Source organism: Malus domestica, chromosome 09, assembly GCF_042453785.1.
Source record: "Malus domestica chromosome 09, GDT2T_hap1".
NCBI classification, from domain to species: domain Eukaryota; kingdom Viridiplantae; phylum Streptophyta; class Magnoliopsida; order Rosales; family Rosaceae; genus Malus; species Malus domestica.
Genome location: NC_091669.1, coordinates 6942361 through 6970000, shown reverse-complemented (window position 1 = coordinate 6970000; position 27640 = coordinate 6942361). Strand labels below are relative to the sequence as shown.

Genomic DNA, 27640 nt, shown 5'->3' with positions numbered 1-27640 from the left:
TATTTTGTTTTTAGTATATTGTTATTATTTGTTTAAAAGGCCTTGGGCCTCATTTGTGAAAGCCCTAAATCCAAACTCATTTTCCTTTTAAAACCCAAACCCTTTTAGCCCTTAACCTAACCCAAACCCAAATCCTAAAACCCTAAACCTTAACCGATCCAAACATTTTTGGGGAATATTCCGTCAGGGAATATTCAAGGAATATTCTATGGACTTTTAAGAAATTTATCCGGAAACCTTCTTAGGGTAATTTCGACGTCCTGGACCCGTTTTTGAAGTCCGTTTTCCCAAATTCAATTGTTAAAATAGAGTTTTATTAATTGGACCCTTTATGTGCTTAGGGGCAATTATTGGTGACGTTTTCTTGTTCGTTAGTTTGCGTGGTTCTTCGGCGGCTAAGTACTGTGAGTGGACCCTTTCTAAAATGCATGTTTTATAGTAGAAATGCATACATGAAAAGCATGATTTGATGATTACGTTTTATGAAACGTTTTGTGAGATAACATGCTTACTAAGGCTACTTTGAATTATTACTATTTTTCCTATAACCCGTGTTCTTATAGAATATCTGATGGATGACGATATGATATTTAGAACATGTTTCAAACACCTCTTTATAGTATAGATGATGGATGACTTTATACTATGAAGTTGTTTTTCAATATATATATGTTCAATGGTTTTGTACCTACCTAGTGGTCCTTTCCGCTACGGGACGTAGGGATAGATTCTGGTCCGTTCCGGGCGACGGTTTGGTGTTGGCATAGGGCCTGGAGTATGTTTCCTTTGGCTATTTAGCACAGGGACGGGGAGCCGGCATGGGGCCTGAAGTGTATTTTCCTCTGACTGTCTGCTCAGAGACGGGGAGCCGGCATGGGGCCTGGGGGTTATCGGACAATTCACTAGTGATTATTATATATACAAGTTATGATTTGAGACACTGCACATCATGCTAGGTTTCGGAAAACCTATGTTTATCATTATATATGTGTTTTTATAAAACCTGGGGGTTAGTACGTTGATAACTGTTTTATTATATATATATCAACTTGGTCCACTCATGTTTGTTTTGCGCCCCCTTCAGGACTTAGAATCGAGGCATACAATTCCGGCATCAAGGCACTTCCGCATCGGCATCTTCGAGTCCTCTTGGTGTGGGACTCATTCTTTTATTCATTCAATTTTATATTATTTCTTTTAGTGTTCTAGTTAGTTGTATGCTCTGAACACGTTCCTTAAATGCATATTCCTTATTCTTTTACATTTATAAGTTTTATCTATCCTTTATTTTCAGCAAGTACACTCAATAAATGGCTTTCGTCACCCTCGGGTGTCGGCCAGCACGTGCCTATCCTAGTATTCGGGGAAATATCGGGATCGGGGCGTGTCAGGTTTCTACCAACATGCAAGATTAGTAGTTAATAGAATTATCTAGATATCTCTAGCATGATGATTACATGCTTCTCCAAGGTTCCATCCATGCCTATAAAAGGAGAAGGCATCCACACCATTTGTATCAATTAAGCAAGCAACCAACCAACCAACCAAGTGAGAGTGAGAAGTAAGAGTAGCCTTGTGAGGAGTGTGAGTGATCTAGAGTTTGTCTCTAGAAAGTGAGTGAGTGTCATTGCTTCTAAAGTGTGTCTTTGAGTGTTTTGAGTGTTGTAATATTTTGTGAGTGTAATACAAGTAATTTGTTTACTTGTTTTGTCTCTCCAACACTTGTGTTAGAGTTGTGTACTCTAAGTTCTTCCCAACAGAATATACATGGTTTGCCCAAGCCCATGATTCTCTACAAGATCCGTCAAGTCACCAAACCATGTCAAGCATTTTATAGTACCTTCTTCTGTCGCATTTGAATAGGCATAAGCTGTGCAAGAGCAGTTCCGAAGGCATTCAAATTCACACTCACTCGTTCTCATATTTCCTAAAATAATAGCATGATCTGGCAGTTTCATCTTCTCAAACTTCGAAAACCCTTCCCCTTTATCACATGTCAATGCCTTTTCCCAAACACAACCACCGGGCCAGTCCCCTGTAGCCCATTGTTTCTGAAATTCAGTCCTAAAACCTTTCAAACACTTGCATTGTGAGGAAAGGGGATCACCATTTTTATCACAGGCACCATATGGACCACATCTAGCATAATAGTCGCATTTATTGACAGGCTCTCCCCATGCTTCAAACCATGTCTTACTTCTCTCCGTCCACAACAGTAGGTTGAACTGCCCAGTTGGACTCAAAACAGCCCTCAGTTTTACTGAACTATCCGACACACCAAAAGTAAAATAAATCTCATTAGCATCAAAACTGTAAGCAACGTAAAAGAAGCCTCCGCTTTGATTTCTAAAGAATGTTTTTGACTCCTTGTCGAAGTATACAGCACTTCTCCAATAGGTAGCATTTCCCCTCCAGGTAATTAGCTGCCTCTGAACTTTCGGATCAATGCCTAAGCTGAACATTCCTGGTTGTGGATCATCAAGTGCTGCCCACGATGTCAGAAGCGCTTGTTGACCTGTTAGCTTGTTCAGGCTAAGCTTCACGCTAGGCAACAATGTGTCAGAGGGATGATCGAAGCTCTGCCACAAAATGTCTTCTTCAAGTTTTAGTTGAAGGTTTCCACTATCCATCAGTACAGCAGTTGTGGCATTCATTGCAGAAGCTGGTACCGATGCATTAGACGACCAGATAACTATTTTTTTAGTCATCCCATCTAACACCACAAGATTTCCATCACCGCTAAGCGTTAATACACCTGGAGAATCAAGTGGGAATTCTCTGTTGGCAACCCATACTTTCGGGTTCTTTGGGATTGTGTTGTACCATATACCAAGGAAGAATTTCTTCGAATTTCCGGGACTGAAGAAGCCTAATGCAAATGTTCCACTGGAAGAAATCAAGGTCTGGTCTGTGCTGATAGATTCTCCCGGTACTAAATTGTCAAGGCTTGTACAAACAGATAGGAGAAACATAAAAGCACAAAGAAGAAGCCACCCCATTCAGATACAGAGAGACAAAGGAGGAGGAAGAACTGTTCAACAATAATTTGTCCCAATAATTTGTACAAACAGATAGGAGAAACATAAAAGCACAAATGCGCATCATGAACAACCTTAATTTCATCAAATATTTAAGTCCAAATGTCGGTAGCGACAGCAATTTAATACACAATGTGAGTCCACAATGTACTTTTTCATGGTCCCCTATTGGCCCAGCCAGCAACTTAATAGGTTCAAAGTGCGTATGATCACCTTCCACTATGGCGCAAAAAAGCATCAAATACACCTATTACCAACCCACTAAGTTAAGAGAGTGTCTCGTGCACTGATTATCACATGTCAATCGTCTATTGGATGAATATTGTCCTCTTTAAACACGTGACTAACATATATGGACGATGACGCCATTAAAACTAAATCTTTGTTACATTAGAGAATCGCACTCAGTGAGCTACCTTATTTTTGCCAATGTAAAAGGTATGATTGGCCTGGCATATCTCAAGCAGCTCCATGCAAATTTTGGATTTTTTTTGAGAATTTGAGTAGCGACCATTGTCATAATATCAAGCAGTTGGTGGGCAACCTTGTTACCACTGAATTTTGTTGAAAAATGCTACTAAATATATACAATGATCAGGAAAATTGGAAATTTTGACCCCAAAAAAGGGAAATTGGATTTGTTTTCACCATTTTTTCAAGTAACTTCGACGGTACAAGAAATTTTTTTATTAAATTAAAAAAATGAAAAAATAAGTTACACTAAAACTTAAATCCGAGCTGCCGGATTCGAACCAGCAACCTAAGGATGGCTGAGAGAATATTACCCACTACAGTCCTCCGCTCTACCAACTGAGCTAAGGTCGGATTGCTGTAGTTTTGCGTGGGATTTTGTTTCCAAATAATAGAACTTCAATTGATTATTACCACGAAAATTTGTTACATTTCGTCATCTTATCGAAAATATTGTATAGTTTATCCGTTTGGGTCATAGACAGATAACTATATAATTGAAAATATTTGTAATTCATTTTAGGTTCGTTTGAAAGCGAACCCCTTCAAAGGCTTCATTATCAGATATCTGTTTTCGATGTAATTGATTTCCACACTCATTGTTTAACATTCCAATTAAGAAAATAATCTCTATTTGGTTGGTCGGAATGCGAGAGTGGAGTTAGAAATTGTATTCGTTTACTTATCTATTCAAGAATGGAACGGTTTTGAGGATTCCATTACGGACTTGGATTGTTTGCCCTCCAATTTCTGTGCCCTCCTGTTTTTATGGTCACGGTTAAGCCACGTCAACATTTTATATTACTATTTTTTTTTTGTTTTATTATTTTTGTAAAAAAATAATATAAAATATTAACGTGGTTTAACTGTGACCACACAAAACAGGAGGGCACGGGGAGGGCACCTAAATGGGAGGGCAGACAATCCAAGTCCTTCCATTACAGCGTTTCGTAGAACAATGGAATACTTCATATCTATATATAATATGTGTTTGGTGATATTGGAAATATAAATCAGTGTCAATCAAGTGCAAAGTCAACCTTAATTCCAGGAGGTTATGAACCCTAGAAATCATTGTGTTTGATCCTTTGTGTCTTTCAAGGTTCTAAAAGTCGCTAGGCGCTAGTCGGGCGGCAGGCTGGGACCTATCGCCTAGGCGGACTATACGGATTTAAGTAAATCTATCATATTTCAGGTAAATAAGTGTCTGCTTCTACTTGAAATATATATAATTTCATCATAAACTACAAAATAGAATGCATATATATCATGAAGTATTGGAACATAATGAAAACATGTGAAATAAGGATATAATGTTTGTTCGTTCAAGTATGCAACAAGTCTCTTACAATTTATTGGAAAAAAACAAAATGCAAAATGAAAGTTATGTATTTTCTGTCTAAATGAGTTGCAACCTAGGCAGGTCTAGGCGGGTGCCTAGGCGGGCTAGGCAGGTGCCTAGGTGGTCTAGACGGTGGGCTGGGGCCTAGGCATTAATCAGGACGGTGGGCTGGGGCCTAGCGCTTAGGCGGGGCCTAGGCGGCACTAGACAGGGATTTTTAGAACAGTGGTATCTTTCATGTAACCCTAGCATGCTGTCTTCTTTCTGTTGTACTTTTCATGTAACCCTAGCCTGCTGTAATATTCCTTATTTTTTAGGAAGAGTGTTGTTTACTCTAGCAGATTTTAGTCTTAATTCTCGGGTCAAAGGTGGCCTACGTGCCATCCTTTCCCTTGCTGCTATATGTATCGGTGTCTTCCTTGTAATCTGACACAAGAAATACACAACAAATTTAAGTATCAAATTCCACATGTGATAATCATGTGGTTGTTTGAATGCTTAGTTTGGTGAAGTTGTGTGCTTTTGTTTTGGATTTGTACACGATCTACTTCTGTGATTTTGTTACGTTGCAACTGTATGGGTTTGAGTGTGATAAAGAACGTGCAAAAATCACTTCCTTATCTGAATCTTCGTATGTTAAACCTATCATTAATCATAAATCGCTTATATAATTGAAATCCAGGGAATCGAATCCCCAAACCCATAAAAATAAAAATATATAAAAAATATAAAAAAAAAACACTCATTCCAAGTTGATTTCATGATAAGTTAATCAAGAACTCGATCAAGGATTAAACTGAGAAAAAGAAAGAAAAGAATAGACGATGAAACCAAGTCACACTGCCAAGAGGTCAAACTCAAACTTTTCTCACCAGAAACATTAGAGACATGCTTTTACAATTACCGCGATAAGCGTTAAATATAAAAAAGAAAAAAAAGGAGACGTGAAGAGTTTCAACGTCCTCTAATTATCTACCTTCTACTATACTGGTGGTTAATTCAGATATAGTTTCTGGCTTACTAGAAGAAGCTGTGCTGGAGTTGCCTCTCCTTGTGAGAAACCCTGGTTGTTTAGGAGCCGGAGAGGTTGCAGTTTCACTGTCGAGCATGGTGATAACATTTGACATGGCGGGCCGATCGTTTGGATCTTCTTGTACGCATAAGAGGCCGACATTGACACACTGGATAAACTGGTTTTTGTTGCAACTTTCGTCCAAAGTCTTGTCCATTAAATCCAGCACCTTGTTTTCTGTCCAGAGTCTCCATGCCTGGGAAAATGGTAAAATTCAAGAATGATGCAAGTGTAAATTGGGGTTAAAAATGGATATGAAATATTCGACGCGCTTGCTGTCTTACATAATTTATGAGGCTGAAAGTTTGTTCGGATTGGTAAAAGCCTGTGTTCTTTTTTCCACTGATTATCTCAAGAAGAACCACGCCAAAGCTAAAGACATCTGATTTCACTGAGAAAGTTCCGTCCAATGCATACTCAGGAGCCATGTAACCACTATATCAAAAAAAATACTTTTAACTCATGCAGGCACAAAAGCACTTTCGCCTAAAAGGGTCAAGAATATGAAATCATAGACACAAAACTTAGTAACTCACTAAGTTCCAACTACAGTGTTTGTGTTTGCCTGAGTTTCCTTGCCTCCAACAATCCTCGCTAAACCGAAGTCAGATATTTTGGGGTTCATCTCCTCATCTAGGAGAATGTTGCTGGTTTTCAAATCTCTATGAATGATCCTCAATCTGGAATCTTGATGAAGATAAAGAAGCCCTCGAGCGATTCCCAAAATGATGCTAAAACGCATCTCCCAGTTGAGAAACATGCTTTTTGTATGATCTTGCAGAATTTCCATTTTCCATTTAGAGAAAAATTTAGTAGCTATCGTAGTTAAGTCAATCAAGAAACCATATATCATGCGGTGACAGATAATGAAAAGAGGAGTAGGAACGAACCGAATATAAAGTAGTCTAAACTTTTGTTAGGCATGTACTCATAGAGTAAGATCTTTTCTTCTCCTTTCATGCAATAGCCCTTAAGTCTAACAAGGTTTCGGTGTTGAAGTTTGGCGATCAGCACCACCTCATTTCTAAATTCCTGTAAGCCTTGTCCTGAAACCCTTGATAGCCTTTTCACCGCGATTTCTTGGCCTCCAAGAAACATTCCCTGCAACAAAATGCCTTACATATAAATTTATAAGAAACCACAACAGATAAACATTAATGACAAACAAGTATTGCTACATAAGGTGATTCGAGTACTAAGGAATGGTAAACAACTGCTCGATTACCTTGTAAACAGGCCCGTATCCCCCTTGTCCAAGCTTGTTTGCATTTGAGAAATTATCTGTAGCGTCTAGTATAGTTTGCATATCAAAAAAAGGTACATCTATACCTTCCTCTTCCTTGAACTCGCTTGTGTCTATCAACTCCTTGACTCTCCTTTCACTATCAAATTGTCCTCGTCTTATTTGATCTAATACAGGGAATTGAAGACATTTATTCTCATCAACTATCAACAACTCTGCAGATCTTTCATGACAATAACGCATATAGAAAAGCAGTTACCTCGTTTGTTGTTCATATTTCTTCGCCATATATAAATGGAAATGACGATGCACGCCAGAAAAATCACACTTAAAAGGACCGCTACAATTATCAGAGACAATGGCAATTTTCTTCTCGTATGCTCTTCTTTTGGTTGCCCTAGAAGATTACCTTCTGCAAGAAAGAAAAGAAAATATTTTTTATTGTCATATAATCATTTCTACTGTATTGTACAATGAAAAATGAATCTGCAGCACTGGTATCAACATAAAAATTTGATTTGCAAGAGGGCACATGCATGACCGAAATTTTATGCCTAACATGATATTTTCACCTTGAGTACATCTTAATATCAAGCCATTCCATCGAAAATTGGTTTCGCACAGGCATCTTTTCTTTCCACCTCGTGCACGCTTGCAAATTGAATGTGCCCAATCCCTGCAGTCTGCAGATGTTGTACAGTTTGGTTCCATTGGTAGCTTCCAACCCATCTCCACTACATTAGGACCGCTGGACAACAGTACTTCAGAACTAAAATTAGCCAGGTCAGCATTACCTGGACTGATTACTTTAAATGGAAACGATGGATTGATCTGCTTAGCCGCTCTGTTTCTAGGATCACTGTTATCTACATTTTCGGTATGGAAGCCTTGGATGAAAAATCTCTGGGTACTTGAGTTTATGCTAATAACTCTAAACAAGGCGTCATTCAGTCCCACAAAGCTAACCTGACCTGTGAAGTAGTTGCACTTGAAACGGAAGTACAAAGGGTCACCGCAACCCAGTCTTGTGCTCAGGGGATAAGGGATGATGGTTGTGCCGCAAGGCTTACAGTCTCTTAGAGTTGATTCTGCACAAGGTGTAATTAATTGACTGTCATAACGAGCTAAGAAATTATCAGTACCTCATTTATGTTGACATCGAATAATCTCATGCTTTTGCAATTATGTTCAAAAAGGTTTAACCCGCTTTTAATCAAAGGTAAATAGAATCATGCTAATTGAAACTATATACATGTAAGGAATAGCGTGAAACAACAGAAAGCATAAAGATAAAACTCTTGTAACTGAAGTTCATTGCCAGTTCTACTTTTTCGCTGGAAAATGGTTTGATCATCTAATGTTCACACACAAAAAAAAAATCTGCCATCCACACATTCATTTAATAGTTTCGGAAAACTTCAGAGGAAGATTACCTAAATCAGACAACGCAACACGAACATAGAGGTCTTGGCCCGTATTGGTATACTCTTCTTCAAGATTATTTAGATCTCCCACGTTCCATATTCTGCACAATGAAGTAGGCGCCTCCCTTTGATGACTATTGCTTTCAGATTTAGCATATGAATAAGCCTTGCACAGGCAGTTATTTAAGCACCCGTTCCTGCATTCTGTTTCATTGTCAATGTTGCTTTCTGAATCTGGGTTTCCCACTTTCATCTTCTTCAAGCTCAAGAAGGTATAATTCTTGTTGTCGTCACATAATGCGGACTTTCTTGTGCATCCACCCGAAACGTCTCCAGAATTCCACAGCGGTAGATACTGGGGTTTGAAACCTGGCAAACATTTGCACAGAAACGGCATATTATTATCATTGCAGCTGCCAAAGTTGCCGCAAGCATTAAACACACTGCATTTATCTCTTGGCGCCCACCAATACAAATTCCACTGCTTTGTGGAATTAATCCACCTCCAAAACTGTATCTCTCCAGTAATATTAATCACCAACCTTGTATATTTAGTTCTATAAGAAGAGTTTTGACTCGGAGAATTGAAAATGTTGGTGAAATTTCGAACAGATTTCTTGCTGAAATTTGATAATAAGTCACTAACTTCAGGAAGCATTTGATCAAAGCTGTCAATTGTATCAGATGCCCTTTCTCCGCCCTTCCAGTACGGAATCGATTCTGATTTTGAGATGACATACTGGTCCTCTCTAACTAGATCTTTTTTGAAGATGAATTGCCCGCTTTTCGGGTCATCTTCGCCTCTCCATGAAGTCAACACCAATCTTTTATCCATTACCATCCCAGGAATGAATGTATCGGTTGGACTTTGAAAGCTCTGCCACAGAATATTCACTGCCAACTTATCATGGCCACTGCTTAGAACAAAGTTCCCGGAATCCATGAGCGTCACAGTCTGCGTCAAAGACTCGGATGTTTTAACCTCCGTTGACCAGTACCTGTTTCCAGCAGCATCCAACACATGGAGGTTACCATCTTGGAGTGCAAGACTTCCATTACTAGTGGAATTGTCAACTGGCTTTTCTCTATTGGCAACCCATACCACTGTCCTCGGACTCAGTTGGTGATACCATATGCCAACATATCTTTGAGTCCCTTCAGGTGAAGGGCTAAAGAATCCGAGTTCAAATCTTCCACCAGATGAAACAAGAGTTTCTGATTCAACACCGTCGGTAATTGGAGTGTCGTGTGTTATTGTATCTCTAGCACAGCAAAATGGTTGAGATGAGCACAACAACACTGCTGCATACGAAACGAAGATGGAAAACAGCATGCGATTCGCAAGCGATGCAACCACGTAATTTGATCTTGTTAACCTCCCTCTGAGAAACATCATTAAGGAGGCTACAGCTACCAAGATGTCGTGATCTTTTCCATCAGCATTTATCAAGAAGTACCTAAGACATTACCTACTTGCAAAAACATAAAGCTCTCTTAGACTGCAAATTTTGTCCCATAAGCCATTTTACTAAAACGGATTAACAGCGGATTGGCAACTTAATTAACAAATATCGTAGAGAATGATAAATTTACGTACCGGCCGGCGGCCAGAGCAGAAAATATTGATCTTGTAGCAATCACTCAATGCTGGGGTGAAGAGTAGTTGGCCCAATGTGGAAGGTCAAGGTCGTCGAGTTCTGTACATTTCATCTTTATTTTGTGTCCACATATAGACATATATATATATATATAGACATATATACATATATATACGGACAGAGCTCAATGATAGAAAAGTAGCCAATGCAAGTTATAGCACCCAAAAAGAAAGTAGCTGGCGCAAAGTCTAAGGTCGTATATTTTATCTGGGTCCACAACTTTACTTCTCGCTTTCCCTCTTATTTTGTAAATGACTTTTTTTTCTTTTGTACAAGCACGGTAGAATTTTAGACCCCGAACAAAAAAAAATTACTGACCACTTGAACTACAAGCTCAAATTGTTTACGTTACAATGGGGGTACATCCAAAAACTTTGATTTTACCCATGAATGCAATTTGAAAGAAAATAAATTAACAATTAGATTTGAATTTTGGTTCTTCATCTTCTTTGGGGAGCATATGGCAATTATGCAGACCAAAGCAGTTTTATCTTGTGTTTTATTTTAAGTAAAATAAGCATGATTAAGTAGTAATGAGGAGCATACTATTCGGAAATGGAGAATCCTGTGGTGGCCAGCGAGTGAGTATCTCCACCTCCGGCGCTCGGCCATTTGCACCACCTCGCTGCGGCGCCGTTGTTTAGAAGCCAAGCGTGAGCACGAGGATGACGATCCGATCGGCCGGAGCCCCATTGTCGATGGTTGTTATTCCTTTTGAAAATTAAATCTCAGTGTGCCTTGAGGGGTAAAGATGGGATTTTGGAAAATTTTGGCGGCATATGTTGGGCTGGGCTTCAGCAGTGCAGGTTCGTACCCAACTGTTGGCAACATTAACCTTTGGGCTTTGGATTTGGCCCAACAGTTTTGTGGTAGTGGAAGTCGCTTGTTTAGCAGCCCACACACAATATTTGTGATTTGTAACCCCTTGGGGAGAAATCTTTGAAACGAGAAGAGAGAGAAATTGTATGGGAACAAATCAATTGGTCATATAATTAACAGAGAAATGCTAAGGAGACATTTTCAAATTAAGTCTTTCTATACTTTCTGACACCTTACAGTTTAATGTCAATTCTCATGCATACATTATTAAATATTGTGCCGAAAACATGAGGCGTCAAAGATTCCAGTAGAGTTCCACTTTTGAGAGTTTCCTTAGTATTTCTCTAGTTAATATGATTTCTTACTTTTTTTAGGTATTGAATTATGAATTCTCACATTCTCTAAATAAATATGCCACTAGTTTAAAACTGTTCGTGTAATACATTATTAATTGTAATACGAGAGTCACATACTTCATAATTTTAGGAGTGTTACTAAATAAAGTGGAATATAAATAGAAAAAAAATCCTAAAAACCATGAAAACCCAAAATCAAAATGAACAAAATCCCTCTAAAAAATAAAATAAAATACAATCGTTCATGTTTCAACCCTCGCTGACCAGTAACTCTTGAAGGTTATAGTCTTGGAGTGCAAGAAATGTGGTTCTAGTTGAATTGAGAACTGGGGGTTCTGTTGGCAACTCATACCGCTGTCCTCGGACCCAATTGGGGATACCATATGCCAACATATCTTCTATCATCGAGGTCAGCTGACCTCCGCAAGCTCATAAATCCATCATGGAAGAATTGGGTATCACCTTTTGAAAATCTGAGATGTCATCGAAAGATGCCGTCTAACTGCTCGACGAATTACCTCTAAATGTGGGGTAGCTGCTAGTGTCGTGCCTTTGTATGCATTATAATGGGCATATGTCCATAGGCTCACTCAACATATGTTGGCATCTGTCGGCATGCTCACTAAAAAACTATTCACATCAGTCGACATGCTTGTTCAGAAGTTGTTGGCATCTGTCAACATACGTGTAATGTGACTTGGCAAATGACTTCAAGCCTACCAAGGCTTGATGATATGCCAATTTGCATGCTATTCCGTTCCTAAAATTTTGCCCACTGCCACACTGTTCTTAATGACCTTTCAAATAATATTTCTTGAATCTGCCACACTGCCCACGTTTATAATATATATGCTTTAGCATAAAAATTTGTAGATTGCAAAGTAACATAAATGTGACAGACGTAGCTAAAAAAAAATAATTCGCGCACGCATAACCGCGAGTGGAGAGGTTAGTGTGTAGGATCACCACATTTTGTTCCAGCGCTCAGGGGGATAAGGGATCAGGTTTGTACCACAAGTATCGCAATTCCTCGATGTTGCTCTACAAAAATATAATTCCTTGAAAATTTAAAAACAGTCGAGCAAATGTTTAGCTTGCATGATTGTCTACCAAAAGAACATATGGAACTGCTACATGAACCTGTAGCAATTCCGGTATTTTTATATAAGAGAATCATACCTATATCCGCAACTGCTACACGAACCTGGAAGTTCCGGCCGCTGACATACTCCTCCTGAAGATTGCTAACATCCTCTAACCAAATTCAGCATGTAGAACTACTACTTCCACCCCTTCGTGTGATATGAACCTCCTCGTATAAATAAGCTTGGCACTGGCAGTTGTTAAGGCACTCTATTTTGCATTCCATCTAACTTTTGGCATTAAATTGCGAATCAGGGTTTCCCACCTTCATCATCTTTAAACTCAAGAACTTGTCGCTCACAGCATTGTTTGTTGATTTCCTAACAAATCCAGCTGAATAATCCCCATTGTTCCAATTATCCGGCGAACAAGGCTTAAAACCAGGTAAGCACTTGCAAACCAAACCATTTTCGCTATTGCAACTACCAAAATTATTATACACGCTGCAACCATCGATCTCTAGGATCTGACCAGATCAAGTTCCCTCTTGATCCTGCTGAAATGTGAAGTTCCCTTTCGATCACCATAAGGATACAATTATCTAAGCTAGATCATTTGTCCTGATGCTGTTTTCCATATTCTCAAAAGTACCCCTATATGCCTTCATCTACTTGTTACCTTTGCAAGCTGTGAGCAATGTGCCAATAAATTATTGGTCGGTTTGAGTTGCTAGATTAATAGTTATCGTTATCTGAAGGTGACTAGGTCAATTTGGTCAAGAGTTAGATAAAACAGTGGATCCACACAAATGGGGGTGAAGGCTATTCGTCAGAAGGTGAAGAATGCCGGAAAGTTAAAAAAATCTTACAACGGCTTATAAAGAGTTGGAATCGCCCTTGCTCCTACTCACCTCTTTTCGCTATCCATGATCATCTAAAATTAAGGAGACTTCTATGTATTTGTGGCTGTATTCGAGATAATTACACACTGCCATATGAGAAAGTTAAATGCCTAACAACACAAGATTGCCTTGTAATTGAGAGCACATTGCTACAACAAAATGCGATTTGAAATATAAACAAGATGACCTATTAGCTTTCAAACCGTTAATTCTAATTATGATATTATTACTAACTCAATACATGTCAGCGAACAAATTCTGCAGAGGAATATGATCGATCTATGCACGGAATCATCGAGCTTTTTAACGCAGAAATTCAATCTGTGTAGTTAACCAATTTCGATGACAAATCTTACTAACACAAAAAATTACGTCGAACCCGAATATGGATTCGTAGCTTTACTTAGGTCACAAGTTATGTAATTATTGTATAATAATAAGGAGCAAAGATCGATTTACTCTCGTTACCAACAATAAAAAAACATTCCAATTAGGAAAACATAAACGCAAGTTCAAATAGATTCCTTCAAATGAATAAACCTAAGGTTTCAGGTCCGTTGAAAGCGAACCCTTTCATAGGCTTCATTACCAGTCCGTTTTCGATGTAATTGATTTCCACAATCGCTGTTTAACATTCCAGACAAGAAAACGACATCTATTTGGTCGGTCGGAATGCGAGAGTGGAACTAGTAATTGCATTCATTTCCTTGTCTATTCAAGAATGGAACGGTTTTGAGGATTCCATTCCAGCGTTTTGTAGAACAATGGAATGCTTTACATTTATAATCTGTGTTTGGTGATAATCATGGTGGTTTGAATGCTTAGTTTGGTGAAGCTGTGTGCTTTTGTTTTGGATTCGTATACGATCTACTTTTGTGATTTTGTTACGTTGCAACTGTATGGGTTTGAGTGTGATAAAGTGCGTGCAAAAATCACTTCCCTATCTAAATCTCCGTATATTAAACATATCATTAACCATAAATCGCTTATATAATTGAAATCCACCAAATCGAATCCCTAAACCCATAAAAAGAAAGAAAGAAAAAAAAAAACACTCATTCCAAGTTGATTTCATGATAAGTTAATCAAGAACTCGATCGAGGATTAATCTGAGAAAAAGAAAGAAAAGAATAGACGATGAAACCAAGTCACACTGCCAAGAGGTCAAACTCAAACTTTTTTGACCAGAAACATTAGAGACATGCTATTATAATTACATCGATAAGCGTTAAACATAAAAATGGAAAAAACTGAGACGTGAAAAAAGAGTAAAAAACTAGAGTATCAACCGTCCTTTAATTATCTACCTTCTACCATACTGGTGGCAAAGGCGAAGCCACAGTGGGGTCAATGGGGTCGCACGACCCCTAGGAAGCCATGGAAATAATCTTAGAGGTCCCTTGGAGCTGCTGGTGCGACCTCTTGGAGCTGCAGATGCGACCTCTTGGAGCTGCACACCACTTGTTCGACGGAATGTTTGAAAGAAGAAAGAAGGCAGCCTTGCAGGTTCAAGAAGAAGGAGGAGCCCGCGCGGGCCTTTTTTTTTTAAAACAACCTGGGCAAAACGACGTCGTTTTGGGCTAGGTCTGAAAAAAAAAAAGGCAGCTCTCTTCTTCTTTCACAGATCCGACTCCCTCATTCCAAAACCCCCAATTTTCTTTTGTTTTCTCCTCCTCCAACCCTAAGTTCCAAACTCAATCCCCCCCCCCCCAAACCCTCAACTCCATCTCCTCCCTTGCTGCCGCCATTGAGGTGTCGCGCTGTGGTGGTGGTGGTGCCGCGCCAGCTACTCTCTTTATATTTGCTCATTGACATTGTTATTGTGAAATTTCACAATTCAAGTAAGTTCTAAACCCTATATATAATGTATGATATATTTAATTTAATTGAAACCTAATTCATATTTATTTTGATTATATTGGTGGTTTGATTATATTGTGAGTTTTTATTTTCATTATTTTGTATATGTAGAATATATTTAATTTAATTGAAATTCAATTCATATTTATTTTGATTATATTGATGGTTTGTTTATATTGTGAGTTTTTATTTTCATTATTTTGTATATGTAAAATATATTTAATTTAATTGAAATCCAATTCATATTTATTTTGATTATATTGATGGTTTGTTTATATTGTGAGTTTTTATTTTCATTATTTTGTATATGTAGAATATCTTTAATTTAATTGAAATCCAATTCATATTTATTTTGATTATGTTGATGGTTTGTTTATATTGTGAGTTTTTATTTTCATTATTTTGTATATGTAGAATATATTTAATTTAATTGAAATCCAATTCATATTTATTTTGATTATGTTGATGGTTTGTTTATATTGTGAGTATTTATTTTGAATATTTTGTATATGTAGAATTATTATGGAACGGTTTCTTTAGAGAAAGTCATCATCGGGTTCATGTAGTTCGAATAATGTTGATAGTTCAAATATTGTTGGTAGTTCAAGAACTCCAAGTTCAAGACAAAGTCAGTTAGATGATGTTTTGGGTAATCTTCAAGCGGATCCTGGATTAAGAATTCAAATGATAGATTATGATGCTAATATGAGAGATGAGGTTCGAAGATCATATCTACAAAAAAGACCTTGTCAACCTAGAGGTCATTATTTCCCAATAACTAATATGTCGGGAATTAATCGACACTTCATTCCCCAATGGTTTGATGAGTTTGATTGGTTGGAGTATAGTATATCTAAAGATGCGGCATTTTGTCTCTATTGCTATCTCTTTAAAACCAATTTTGAACAAGTGGGTAGTGAAGTTTTCGCTAGAGATGAATTTAAGACTTGGAAGAAAGGGAGAGAAAGATTTAAGATGCATGTTGGACCGGTTGGGAGTGTTCATAATAAGGCTAGAGAAGCTGCTACAAATTTGATGAATCAAGCACACATATTGAAACGGCAGTGAGCAAACACTCCGATCAAGCTCGTAAGGCTTATCGCACATGCTTAAATGCATCAATCAAGTGCACTAAGTTTTTATTGCGACAATGTCTTACTTTTCGTGGTCATGATGAAAGTGCCACTTCAAGCAATAGGGGAAATTACTTGGAGCTATTGCAATTCCTTGCAGATAATGATGATAAAGTTAGAGAAGTTGTGATGGAAAATGCTCCGGGAAATCTCAAATTACTAGCTTCTTCCATTCAAAAAGAAATTGTGAATTCATGTGCCCTTGAAACACTTGATGCTATCATGGATGGTCTAAAAGATAGATTCTTTTCAATATTGGTGGATGAAGCACATGATGTGTCGGTGAAAGAGCAAATGGCTATGGTGTTGCGTCATGTGGATGACAACGGGCATGTAATTGAAAGATTTGTGGGTATCCAACATGTTACCGACACTACTTCAAGTTTACTAAAGGATGCTATTGACACATTCTTTTCTCGCAACGGTTTGAGCATTTCCAAGCTACGAGGACAAGGTTATGATGGTGCTAGCAATATGAGAGGTGAGTTGAATGACCTTAAAACAAAGATATTGAGAGAACAACCTTGTGCATATTATGTTCATTGCTTTGCTCATCAACTTCAACTAGCTCTTGTTGCCGTAGCAAAGAAGAATATAGACATTGCCTTTTTTTTTTGCAACGGCTAATAGTGTGGTTAATCATGTTGGAGCATCTTGTAAGCGACGTCATTTACTTAGACAGCAATTTCAAGAAGAGCTTGTGATATCTTTTGAAAATGATTGTCTTATAACGGGGCGAGGCTTAAATCAAGAAACAAGTCTCAAACGTGCCGGTGACAGACAATGGAACTCACACTATGGTACCTTAAATCAAGAAACAAGTCTCATGCAGGGAAAAACTACATTGGATGAGGAATAATGGTTTTGATGCATTGGTTGATGAAGTATCTTCTTTTTGTGAAAAACATCATATTGATGTTCCTAACATGGAAGAGGCATTTATACTTCCAGGGAGGTCAATGCGTAATGCTCCAATAAAGACAAATCGTCATCATTATTGTGTGGAGCTCTTCATTTATGTCATTGATGAGCAAATTACGGAGTTAGAGGATCACTTTAATGAGGTAAATACTGAGTTGCTTATTTGTTTGGCATGTTTGAGTCCAAAAGATTCATTTGTAGCTTTTGATAAACCAAAGTTACTTCGTCTTGCTCAATTTTATCCTCAAGACTTTTCGGATGAGGATCGTTTGGCACTTGAAGATCAACTTGAGATTTATATTCATTATGTGCGTTCCAATAGTGATTTCTCTCAATTGGAAGGGGTTGGTGATCTTGCAAAAAAAATGGTGGAGACAAGGACGCATCAAGTATTCAATTATGTATATTTGCTCATTACATTGTCTTTAGTTTTACCAGTTGCAACTGCTTCAGTGGAGAGAACATTTTCTGTCATGAATATTATTAAGGGTTCACTTAGGAACAAAATGGGAGATCAATGGTTGAGTGATAGCTTGCTTGTTTATATTGAGAGAGATATTTTTGCTTGTATTGAAAATGAAGCTATAATGCTTCGTTTTCAAAATATGAAACCTCGTCGTGGACAATTGTAGCTTGTAATATTGTTTCCGTTATGAATTATGAATGAAAGTACTATGATTTAATTTTCAATATGTTTTTCTATCCTAAATTTTTATTTGGACTTTTACACTAAGACCCCTTGTGGTAAGATTTCTAGCTCCGCCACTGACTAGTGGTTATTTCTGATATAGCTTCTGGCTTACTAGAAGAAGAAGCTGTGCTGTATTTGCCTCTCCTTGTGAGAAACTGACACGCCCCGACCCCGATATTCCCCGAATATCAGGATAGGCACGTGCTGGCCGACACCTGAGGTGACGAAAGCCATTTATTGATACAAAAGCTAGTAATAAGGAATAAATACGGGTTATGAATTTAAAAGCAATGAATTAACAATTTAGGAACGTGTTCAGAGCATACAACTAAACCTAGTCACTAACAAGAATTAAGATAAGATTGAATGAACAATGAGTAGGTCCTACCCCGAAAGGACTCGAAGATGCTGCTGCGAAAGTGCCTTGATGCCAGGATTCTATGCCTCGTTTCTAAGACCTGAATGGGGGCGCAAAACAAGGGTGAGTGGACCAAGTTTATATACATACGTAGTACGAAAACAGTTATGAACATACTAACCCCCACAGTTTAATAATGAAAACTACTAGAATAATAAGTGATAAGCTTTTCAGAAACCCTTAGCATGCCATAAAACAATTCATATATCTTTCTGCAAATCAATCTCAGAAAATCATATCAAAAATTATCTCAGCAATCATATCAGGAAGCATAATACAAGTTGTGCTGCTAGTGAGTGCACTGAATAATAATACTCCCGGCCCAATGCCTGCACCTCAGTCTCTGTGCCCGTAGCCAGAGATATCTCCCTCCCGGCCCAATGCCTGTCTCCGTGTCCCTCAGCCTTTCGCTAGGGATTATTTCTCCCGGCCTCAATGCCAACACTAGATCCTCGCCCCAGGCGGCATAGTGTTCACTAGGTACGCACAAAACATAATTCATCTCTAAAATACAACTTCGTAGCATAAATTCATCGATCCTCTATACTACGAAGAGGTGTTCGAAAGTCAATTGAAACACATTCTTAGCATCCTATCGTCATCGATCAGATAGTCTACCAGAATGAGGGTTCTATAGAAAATACAATATAATGAAAATAGTTCAAAATATATATAATCAAGCATAATCAAATCATCATGCTTCCTGTAAAGAATTCCTCAAATCAATAATTCTGCAAGGCATGCTATTAAATTATGCAATTCTATCAATAAAACATGCAATTTTCAAAGGTGGTCCACTCACAGATACTCCGTCAAAAGCTGCGCCCACTAGCGAAAACAGAAACGTTGCAATAATTGCCCCTAAGTACAAGAACGTACAGTTAATCAAACTACCCAACAATATAATTCTAGGAAATGGAAATGGGCCTTGGATTTGGATAGGTTAGGATCAAGAGGTGGTTTGGGCTGGAGCCCAACCCATACTCACCCACACACACACACATGCAAAGCATGCGCTGCACACACACACTTGCATATATATATATATATAATCACACACACGCACAGCATCATGCATATATATATATATATAATCACACACACGCACAGCATCATGCATATATATATATATATATAATCACACACACGCACAGCATCATGCATACTTACACACACGCACACACGGTTCACGCACATACACACACCTACGAACTCGCCGGAGTTCGTCGTCGGAACCGGACATGCATGCACAAGGGATGGCAAGGGTTAGGGCTTGAATAAAGGGTTCTAAAACTTCACAAATATACCTAAGAACTCACCTAGACGCACTGCAGCAGGTTTTGGGAAGAGATGGACCTCGAACTCATCGGAGTTCATCGTCAGAGCTAGATTACTGACACAGAGAAAAACTGAGATCAAAACCCTTGAGTTTTGTCATAAAACCAACAAGCATAACCCAGAAATTTGAAGAAGGAACACAATCTTTACCTGGGTTCGAGTTTTAGAGCTTTGAAGCTCTCGGCTTCAATGGCAGAAAAACCCACGGTGCTCAGATGGCGCATGCAAGGGTACCATTGAGTTCGTTAGGTCTCAAGGATTCCAAATATATGGTTTTTGGGGTTTGATTTGTGAAGGAAATGAGGTGAAAGTTAGAGAGAAGCTCTCGGAGCTTAGAGAGTGTGAGAAAGAGAGAGAAGAAACCGAAAGAAAGAGAGCTGTGAGATTCTGAGATGTGTTTCGGGCAGAGATGAAAGGAAAGAGGGATCTGAGAGCTGCCACATGGCAGTTTAAGATCAATAGCCTTTCTAGATCAAGGGTTAGGATTAAAAGAGAATAAGGGACTAAATTGATAGGTAACAAATATATTCTAGGGGGAAAATAGAAATAGGATGAAAATATGGGGGTGGGGTTTAACAGAAACCCTGGTTGTTTAGGAGATGGAGAGGTTGCAGTTTCACTGTCAAGCAGGGTGATAACGTTTGACATGGCGGGCCGATCGTTTGGATCTTCTTGTACGCATAAGAGGCCGACATTGACACACTTGGAAAACTGGTTTTTGTTGCAACTTTCGTCCAAAGTCTTGTCCATTAAATCCAGCACCTTGTTTTCTGTCCAGAGTCTCCATGCCTGGGAAAATGGTAAAATTCAAGACTGATGCAAGTGTAAATTGAGGTTAAAAATGGATATGAAATATTCGACGCACTTGCTGTCTTACATAATTTATGAGGCTGAAAGTTTGTTCGGATTGGTAAAAGCCTGTGTTCTTTTTTCCGCTGATTATGTCAAGAAGAACCACGCCAAAGCTAAAGACATCTGATTTCACTGAGAAAGTTCCGTCCAATGCATACTCCGGAGCCATGTAACCACTGTATCACAAAAAAAAAAAAACTTTGTAACTTATGCAGGCACAAAAGCACTTTCCCCTAAAAGGGTCAAGAATATGAAATCATAGACACAAAACTTAGTAACTCACTAAGTTCCAACTACAGTGTTTGTGTTTGCCTGAGTTTCCTTGCCTCCAACAATCCTCGCTAAACCGAAGTCGGATATTTTGGGGTTCATCTCCTCATCTAGGAGAATGTTGCTGGTTTTTAAATCTCTATGAATGATCCTCAATCTGGAATCTTGATGAAGATAAAGAAGCCCTCGAGCGATTCCCAAAATGATGCTAAAACGCATCTCCCAGTTGAGAAACATGCTTTTTGTTTGATCTTGCAGAATTTCCATTTTCCATTTAGAGAAAAATTTAGTAGCTATCGTAGTTAAGTCAATCAAGAAACCATATATCATGCGGTGACAGATAATGAAAAGAGGAGTAGGAACGAACCGAATATAAAGGAGTCTAAACTTTTGTTAGGCATGTAGTCATAGAGTAAGATCTTTTCTTCTCCTTTCATGCAATAGCCCTTAAGTCTAACAAGGTTTCGGTGTTGAAGTTTGGCGATCAGCACCACCTCATTTCTAAATTCCTGTAAGCCTTGTCCTGACACCCTTGATAGCCTTTTCACCGCGATTTCTTGGCCTCCAAGAAACACTCCCTGGCAACAAAATCCCTTACGTATAAATTTGTTGCTATATAAGGTGATTTGAGTGCTAAGGAATGGTAAACAACTGTTTGATTACCTTGTAAACAGGCCCGTATCCCCCTTGTCCAAGCTTGTTTGCATTTGAGAAATTATCTGTTGCGTCTAGTATAGTTTGCATATCAAAAAAAGGTACATCTATACCTTCCTCTTCCTTGAACTCGCTTGTGTCTATCAACTCCTTGACTCTCCTTTCACTATCAAATTGTCCTCGTCTTATTTGATCTAATACAGGGAATTGAAGACATCATCAACTATGAACAACTCTGCAGATCTTTAATGACAATAACGCATATAGAAAAGCAGTTACCTCGTTTGTTGTTCGTATTTCTTCGCCATATATAAATGGAAATGACGATGCACGCCAGAAAAATCACACTTAAAAGTACCGCTACAATTTTAAGAGACAATGGCAATTTTCTTCTCGTATGCTCTTCTTTTGGTGGCCCTAGAAGATGACCTTCTGCAAGAAAGAAAAGAAAATATTTTTTATTGTCATATAATCATTTTTACTGTATTGTACAATGTAAAACGATTCTGCAGCACTCGTATCAACATAAAATTTTGATTTGCAAGAGGGAACATGCATGACCGAAATTTTACACCTAACATGAAACTCTCACCTTGAGTACAATTCAAGCCATCCCATCGAAAATTGGTTTTGCAAAGGCATCTTTTCTTTCTGTCTCTTGCAGGATTGCAAATTGAATGTGGCCAATCCCTGCAGTCTGCGGGTGTTGTACAGGTTGGTTCCATTGGTAGTTCCCAACCCATCGCCATTACATTAGGACCTCTGGATGACAGTACTTCAGAACTAAAATTACCCAGGTCAGCATTACACAGACTAAAAAAAAAAAAAAGGTCGTACCCAGTGCACAAGGCTCCCGCTTTACACAGACTGATTACTTTAAATGGAAACGATGGATTGATCTGCCAATTAGCTGCTCTGTTTCTAGGATCACATTTATCTACATTTTCGGTATGGAAGCCTTGGATGAAAAATCTCTGGGTACTTGAGTTTATGCTAATAACTCTAAACAAGGTGTCATTCAGTCCCACAAAGCTAACCTGACCTGTGGAGTCGTTGCACTTGAAACGGAAGTACATGGAGTCACCGCAACCCAGTCTTGTGCTCAGGGGATAAGGGATGATGGTTGTGCCACAAGGCTTACAGTCTCTTACAGTTGATTCTGCACAAGGTGTAATTAATTGACTGCCATAACGAGCTAAGAAATTATCACTACCTCATTTATGTTCACATCGAATAATCTCATGCTTTTGCAATTATGTTCAAAAATTTTAACCCCAAGTTTAATCAAATATAAATAGAACCGAGCTAATTGAAACGATATATACATGTAAGGAATAGCGTGAAACAACAGAAAGCATAAAGATAAAGCTCATGTAACTGAAGTTCTTTCTGAGTTCTACTTTTTCGCTGGAAAATGGTTTGATCATCTAATTCACAAAGTAAATAGTTCTGCCATCCAGACATTCATTTGTTCGTTTTGGGAAGCTTCAGAGGAAGAATACCTAAATCAGACAATGCAACACGAACAGAGAGGTCCTGACCCCCATCAGTATACTCTTCTTCAAGATTATTTAGATCTCCCTCGTTCCATATTCTGCACAATGAAGTAGGCGCATGCGCATCCCTTCGATGACTATAGTTTTCAGATTTAGCATATGAATAAGCCTTACACTGGCAGCTATTTAAGCACTGGTTCCAGCATACTGTTTCATTGTCAACGTTGATTTGTGAATCTGGGTTTCCCACTTTCATCTTCTTCAAGCTCAAGAAGGTATCATTCTTGCTGTCAACACATAAGGACTTTCTTGTGCATCCACCTGAAAAGTCTCCAGAATTCCACTGCGGTAGATACTGGGGTTTGAAACCTGGCAAACATTTGCACAGAAACGGCATATTATTATCATTGCAGCTGCCATAGTTGCCGCAAGCATTAAACACACTGCATTTATCTCTTGGCGCCGACCAATACAATTTCCACCGCTTTGTGGAATTAATCCACGTCCAAAACTGTATCTCTCCAGTAATACTAATCACCAACCTTGTATATTTGTATTCTGATTGTGGCAGAATTTCTATATTTTTATAAGAAGAGTTCTGACTCGGAGAATTGAAAATGTTGGTGGAATTTCGAACAACATATTTCTTGCTGAAATTTGATAATAAGTAAGTAACTGCAGGAAGCATTTGATCAAAGCTGTAAAATGTATCAGATGCCCTTTCTCCGCCTTTCCAGTACAGAATCGATTCTGATTTTGTGATGACATACTGGTTCTCTCCAACTGGATCTTGTTTGAAGATGAATTGCCCGCTTGCCGGGTCATCTTCGCCTCTCCATGAAGACAACTCCAAGATTTTATCCATTACCATCCCAGGAATGAATGTATCAGTTGGCTTTGAAAGCTCTGCCACAGAATATTCACTGCCAACTGATCATCGCCACTGCTTAAGACAAGGTTCCCGGAATCCATGAGCGTCACAGTCTGCGTCAAAGACTTGGATGTTTCACCCTCCGCTGACCAGTACCTCTTTCCAGCAGCATCCAACACATGGAGGTTCCCATCTTGGAGTGCAAGAAATCCGGTTCTAGTGGAATTGAGAACTGGGGTTTCTCTGTTGGCAACCCATACCACTGTCCTCGGACTCAGTTGGTGATACCATATGCCAACATATCTTTGAGTCCCATTAAGTGAAGGGCTAAAGAATCCGAGTTCAAATCTTCCACCAGATGAAACAAGAGTTCCTGATTCAACACCGTCGGTAATTGGAGCGCCATATGTTATTGTATCTCTAGCACAGCAAAATGGGTGAGATGAGCACAAGAAGACTGCTGCATACGAAAAAAATATGTAAAACAGCATGCGATTCACAAACGATGCAATGACGTAATTTGATCTTGTTAACCTCCCTCTGAGAAACATCATTAAGGAGGCTACAGCTACCAAGATGTCGTGATCTTTTCCATCAGCATTTATCAAGAAGTACCTAAGACATTACCTACTCGCAAAAACAGAAAGCTCTCTTAGACCGCAAATTTTGTCCCATAAGCCATTTTACGAAAACAGATTAACAGCAGATTGGCAACTTAATTAACAAATGTCGTAGAGAATGATAAATTTACGTACCGGCCGGCGGCCAGAGCAGAAAATGTTGATCCTGTAGCAATCACCAATGCTGGGGTGAAGAGTAGTTGGCCCAATGTGGAGGGTCAAGGTCGTCGAGTTCTGTACATTTCATCTTTTCTTTGTGTCCCCATATACACATATATACATACATATATATATATAGAGACAGAGCTCGATGATAGAAAAGTAGCCAATGCAAGTTATAGCACCCAAAAAGAAAGTACCTGGCGCAAAGTCAATGTCGTATATTTTATCTGGGTCCACAACGTTACTTTTCGCTTTCCCTCTTATTTTGTACATGACTTTTTTTTCTGTTGTACAAGCACAGTAGACATTGAATTTTAGACCCCGAACAAAAAAAAATACTGACCACTTGAACTACAAGCTCAAATTGTTTACGTTACAATGGGTGTACATCCAAAAACTTTGATTTTACCCATGAATGCAATTTGAAAGAAAATAAATTAACAATTAGATTTGAATTTTGGTTCTTCATCTTCTTTGGGGAGCATATGGTAATTATGCAGACCAAAGCAGTTTTATTTTAAGTAAAATAAGCAAGATTACGGAGTAATGAGGAGCATACTATTCGGAAATGGAGAATCATGTGGTGGCCAGCGAGTGAGTATCTCCACCTCCGGCGCTCGGCCATTTGCACCACCTAGCTGCGGCGCCATTGTTTAGAAGCCAAACGTGAGGATGACGATCCGATCGGCCGGAGCCGCATTGTCGATGGTTGTTATTCCTTCTGAAAATTAAATCTCAGTGCGCCTTGAGGGGTAAAGGTGGGATTTTGGAAAATTTTGGCGGCAATGATTGTTATGTTGGGCTGGGCTTCAGCAGTGCAGGTTCGTACCCAACTGTTGGCAACATTAACCTTTGGGCTTTGGATTTGGCCCAACAGTTTTGTGGTAGTGAAGTCTCTTGTTTAGCAGCCCACACACAATATTTGTGATTTGTAACCCCTTGGGGAGAAATCTTTGAAACGAGAAGAGAGAGAAATTGTATAGGAACAAATCAATTGGTCATATAATTAACAAAGAAATGCTAAGGAGACATTTTCAAAGTCTATCTATACTCTCTGACACCTTACAGTTTAATGTCAATTCTCATGCATACATTATTAAATATTGTGCCGAAAATATGAGGCGGCAAAGATTCCAGTAGAGTTCCACTTTTGAGAGTTCCTTAGTATTTCTCTAGTTAATATGATTTCTTACTTTTTTTTAGGTATTGAATTATGAATTCTCACATTCTCTAAATAAATATGTCACTAGTTTAAAACTGTTCGTGTAATACATTATTAATTGTAATACGAGAGTCACATACTTCATAATTTTAGGAGTGTTACTAGATAAAGTGGAATATAAATAGAAAAAAAATCCTAAAAACCACGAAAACCCAAAATCAAAATGAACAAAATCCCTCTAAAAAAATAAAATAAAATACAATCGTTCATGTTTCAACCCTCGTTGACCAGTAACTCTTGAAGGTTACAGTCTTGGAGTGCAAGAAATGTGGTTCTAGTTGAATTGAGAACTGGGGGTTCTCTGTTGGCAATGTAAAACATATTCTGAAATCACAACAACAAGACATTAGGATCACGAATAAATCATATCAATATAAAATAAAGATCGACTAATTATATTAAACTTATCTGTAGAATACGGAAGACATGGTTATGAAGGTGAAGTCATTGATGAACACTAGGTTGTCTTCTACTTCCAATACTTCAAAATATCCCTCTACCGTGAATAGGGTTTGGCGTGAATGAGAGAACAAGTGTATGGAAGCAGAGACTTAACCGTGGTATTTATATCATTAGGGTTTTCATCACATCCGACCTATCATTGGCTGTTAAGATCTACCCTATCTCTCTAGTATTTAAGTCCCACCATGATACGATATCTTTATAATAAATCTATCAGATTTCCTCTAGGTTAATTGCAAGGGATAAGACTCCATAATCCTTATTAGGTTAGGACTATCGGATCACTTTGGTTGCTAACCACTCGATAGACAATTGGCTTACAACAAAATGATCCAATACAACATTCATTGTCATTCACAATCTTACATTCTCCCACTTGAATGTCAATGATTCATCCTAACAAAATAAGAACTCATGGTGATCACTGAGTCTTTATAAGTATGCAATAACCTTTCCTAGTAACCTGTCACTTTGAATCGAATGCAGAACCAAAGAAAACAAAGAACAACTTGGTATGTTCTTTGCACTCCAGGATTACATACACATTCAACTCAAAGTACTTTGTTACTAACGAAGTCATGGTCTCAAGAGCTAATAGTCAAAACATTAGCTCACAATAGTCGAACTAAAAATATGAAAATATATTTCAGTACAAAAGTAGTTCACAAAAGAAAACAATAACGTTGGTAACAACATCCAACTTTGCTGTCAATTTAAAATATAAAAAGAGAACAAGTAAAATACGATATACTGTTTACAAAATCAGGACCTCTTATTAAAACTTATGAACAAAATTTAAACCAAATTTACTCTTAAAGTATCAGCCACCAACACTTCAAATTTTTAACACAAAAGGTAATCTCTTACTCCCACTAATTAACAGAGGCAAAATTATATATAGATAAATTATTATTACTCCCACTGATTAAGAGAGCAAAACAAAACTTAGTAAATGTCTACAAAATGAAACATATACCTTACAAATACTCTCATTAGCAAACCATTAGTCATGGGATCTAAAACATAAAATTTGTGAGCTTAGCATCTTTATTCTATATATCTGTAAGGAAGTGACTCTTGTGACTACAAAACTATACAAAATCATTCGGTCAGTTTTGTTCATCTAACATTTGACAGAAATAGAAAACTTTAACTAAATGTTTTCTTATTTCATCAAAAGCATGTAATTCTAGAATCATCTTTGGACGGAAACTAATTATATTGGGTTTGCATAGCTAAAACATGAAATACAAGGGTAAATGT

At 38.2% G+C, this 27640-nt stretch overlaps 3 protein-coding genes, 2 long non-coding RNA genes, 1 other non-coding gene and 1 pseudogene across 7 annotated transcripts in view; 2 read left to right on the top strand and 5 right to left on the bottom strand.

Moving 5' to 3' along the window:
• LOC139188016 (uncharacterized) overlaps window positions 1–1275 on the top strand; it is a 2002-nt gene extending 727 nt beyond the window's left edge. The window contains exons 4-5 of the long non-coding RNA XR_011571092.1: window positions 342–404; window positions 1085–1275. This is a non-coding gene — a long non-coding RNA (uncharacterized lncRNA). The remainder of the gene's footprint in view (window positions 1–341; window positions 405–1084) is intronic.
• Window positions 1–3070, bottom strand: part of LOC103429165 (G-type lectin S-receptor-like serine/threonine-protein kinase At4g03230) — a 10972-nt gene extending 7902 nt beyond the window's left edge. Inside the window, exon 1 of one of the 2 annotated variants that reach the window (XR_011571091.1) lies at window positions 1759–3070. The gene's annotated coding sequence lies outside the window, so the exon portion shown is untranslated. The remainder of the gene's footprint in view (window positions 1–1758) is intronic. The other variant, XM_070804876.1, reaches the window with a different exon arrangement.
• Window positions 3071–3770: 700 nt separating this feature from the next.
• Window positions 3771–3863, bottom strand: TRNAY-GUA (transfer RNA tyrosine (anticodon GUA)). The gene is made up of 2 exons: window positions 3827–3863; window positions 3771–3806 (listed from the first exon to the last, which is right to left on the bottom strand). It is a non-coding gene; the product is annotated as a tRNA-Tyr (tRNA).
• A 1829-nt stretch (window positions 3864–5692) lies between these two features.
• Window positions 5693–10331, bottom strand: LOC103442897 (G-type lectin S-receptor-like serine/threonine-protein kinase At4g03230). The gene is made up of 9 exons (XM_029107956.2): window positions 10188–10331; window positions 8600–10059; window positions 7739–8254; window positions 7426–7578; window positions 7149–7333; window positions 6814–7024; window positions 6460–6697; window positions 6208–6358; window positions 5693–6119 (listed from the first exon to the last, which is right to left on the bottom strand). Exons 2-9 carry the CDS (start codon window positions 9984–9986, stop codon window positions 5820–5822), a joined length of 3141 nt encoding a protein of 1046 aa, XP_028963789.1. The 5' UTR covers window positions 9987–10059; window positions 10188–10331; the 3' UTR covers window positions 5693–5819.
• Window positions 10332–16529: 6198 nt separating this feature from the next.
• On the top strand, window positions 16530–17953 carry LOC114827101 (uncharacterized). Its single transcript, XM_029108734.2, has 2 exons — window positions 16530–16881; window positions 17286–17953. The coding sequence occupies exons 1-2, from the start codon at window positions 16530–16532 to the stop codon at window positions 17951–17953; spliced, it is 1020 nt and encodes a 339-aa protein (XP_028964567.2).
• Window positions 17954–19161: 1208 nt separating this feature from the next.
• Window positions 19162–20125, bottom strand: LOC139187589 (uncharacterized). Its single transcript, XR_011571089.1, has 3 exons — window positions 19919–20125; window positions 19750–19815; window positions 19162–19291 (listed from the first exon to the last, which is right to left on the bottom strand). It is a non-coding gene; the product is annotated as an uncharacterized lncRNA (long non-coding RNA).
• A 115-nt stretch (window positions 20126–20240) lies between these two features.
• LOC103429166 (G-type lectin S-receptor-like serine/threonine-protein kinase At4g03230) lies at window positions 20241–24796 on the bottom strand (annotated as a pseudogene).
• Window positions 24797–27640: the final 2844 nt, after the last annotated feature.